At 65.2% G+C, this 915-nt stretch overlaps 1 protein-coding gene across 2 annotated transcripts in view; it reads left to right on the top strand.

Moving 5' to 3' along the window:
- Window positions 1-6: 6 nt before the first annotated feature.
- The window catches only part of MIDN (midnolin), a 4,955-nt gene continuing 4,046 nt past the window's right edge, over window positions 7-915 (top strand). For both annotated transcript variants that reach the window (XM_010844580.1, XM_010844579.1), the window contains exon 1: window positions 7-272. In XM_010844580.1, coding sequence (XP_010842882.1) covers window positions 240-272 — 33 coding nt within the window. In that variant the 5' untranslated portion in view covers window positions 7-239. The remainder of the gene's footprint in view (window positions 273-915) is intronic.

The following is a 915-nucleotide window of genomic DNA, read 5'->3' as shown; positions in this document are numbered from 1 at the left end:
CCACCGTGGAGGCGGCCCTCATGGTAAATGGCTGGGGCAGCGAGCCCCGAAGCCCCGCGTTAGCAGGCAGCCCTCTCCCCTGCGAGCACACCCCCCAGCACTGACACGGAACCCCGTCCCTGCAGGGCTGCCCACCCCACCCCACCCCACCCCACTCCTCCTCAGGGCCCATCCTCAAGGTCTCCTCTTCTTCCTTCCTCTCTCTGTAGTCTCAGGCCTCCAGGCCAGAACAATCTGTGATGCAGGCCCTGGAGAGCTTGACAGAGACCCAGGTAAGATGCGCACCAGCGCCCTCCCCACCCCTGGGGGCAACCGGTGGAGTGCCCGGCCACTCCGGAGAGCTTTGGGGTTGTTTGTGCTCCCAGGAGGCCTGTGGGAAGGGGAGGGGACGCGCCGCTCCGCCTTCGTGCCAGCTTGGCCTGGTCACCCAGCTTCCTCTTCCTCCTCCCCGCCCCCCCAGCACTCTCCACCTGACCTTGAGAGTCTTCTCTCCCACGGTGGCCTCCATGGGGGAGGGGGCCCAGCTTTCACAAGCCTGCCTGCGGGGTGACCTTGGCCCATGCTCTCACACCACTCCCACACACCCGGGCCTGCGTCCCCAGCCCCACCGGCTTTGTCGTGGAGCTCCCCTTGCCCAGACTGCGGTTTCCCCAGAGCAACATTTCTGATAGGAGGGTGGTTCTGGGTGACATTCCTTCCGCCTTCTGTGACCCCATTGTGAGGGGTGGGGAGTCACCCCTACTCCTCCTTCCTCTGGCCTTTGTTCTCTGCCCCAAAAGGGGGAGGGGGTGGGGGCGCCCAGCCCTGGGGCCAGCACAGCCCAGACAGGATGTTAGGAAAATATTTAGTAAGCGCGGGAGGGCGATGAGGAGGAAGGCTGGGGCTGGCCCACACAGGGGTCCCGGTTTTGTTGGA

The sequence above is a fragment of the Bison bison genome, unplaced genomic scaffold, assembly GCF_000754665.1.
Source record: "Bison bison bison isolate TAMUID 2011002044 unplaced genomic scaffold, Bison_UMD1.0 scf7180017864203, whole genome shotgun sequence".
Lineage (NCBI taxonomy): Eukaryota > Metazoa > Chordata > Mammalia > Artiodactyla > Bovidae > Bison > Bison bison.
This window is presented reverse-complemented; position numbering and strand designations above follow the sequence as displayed.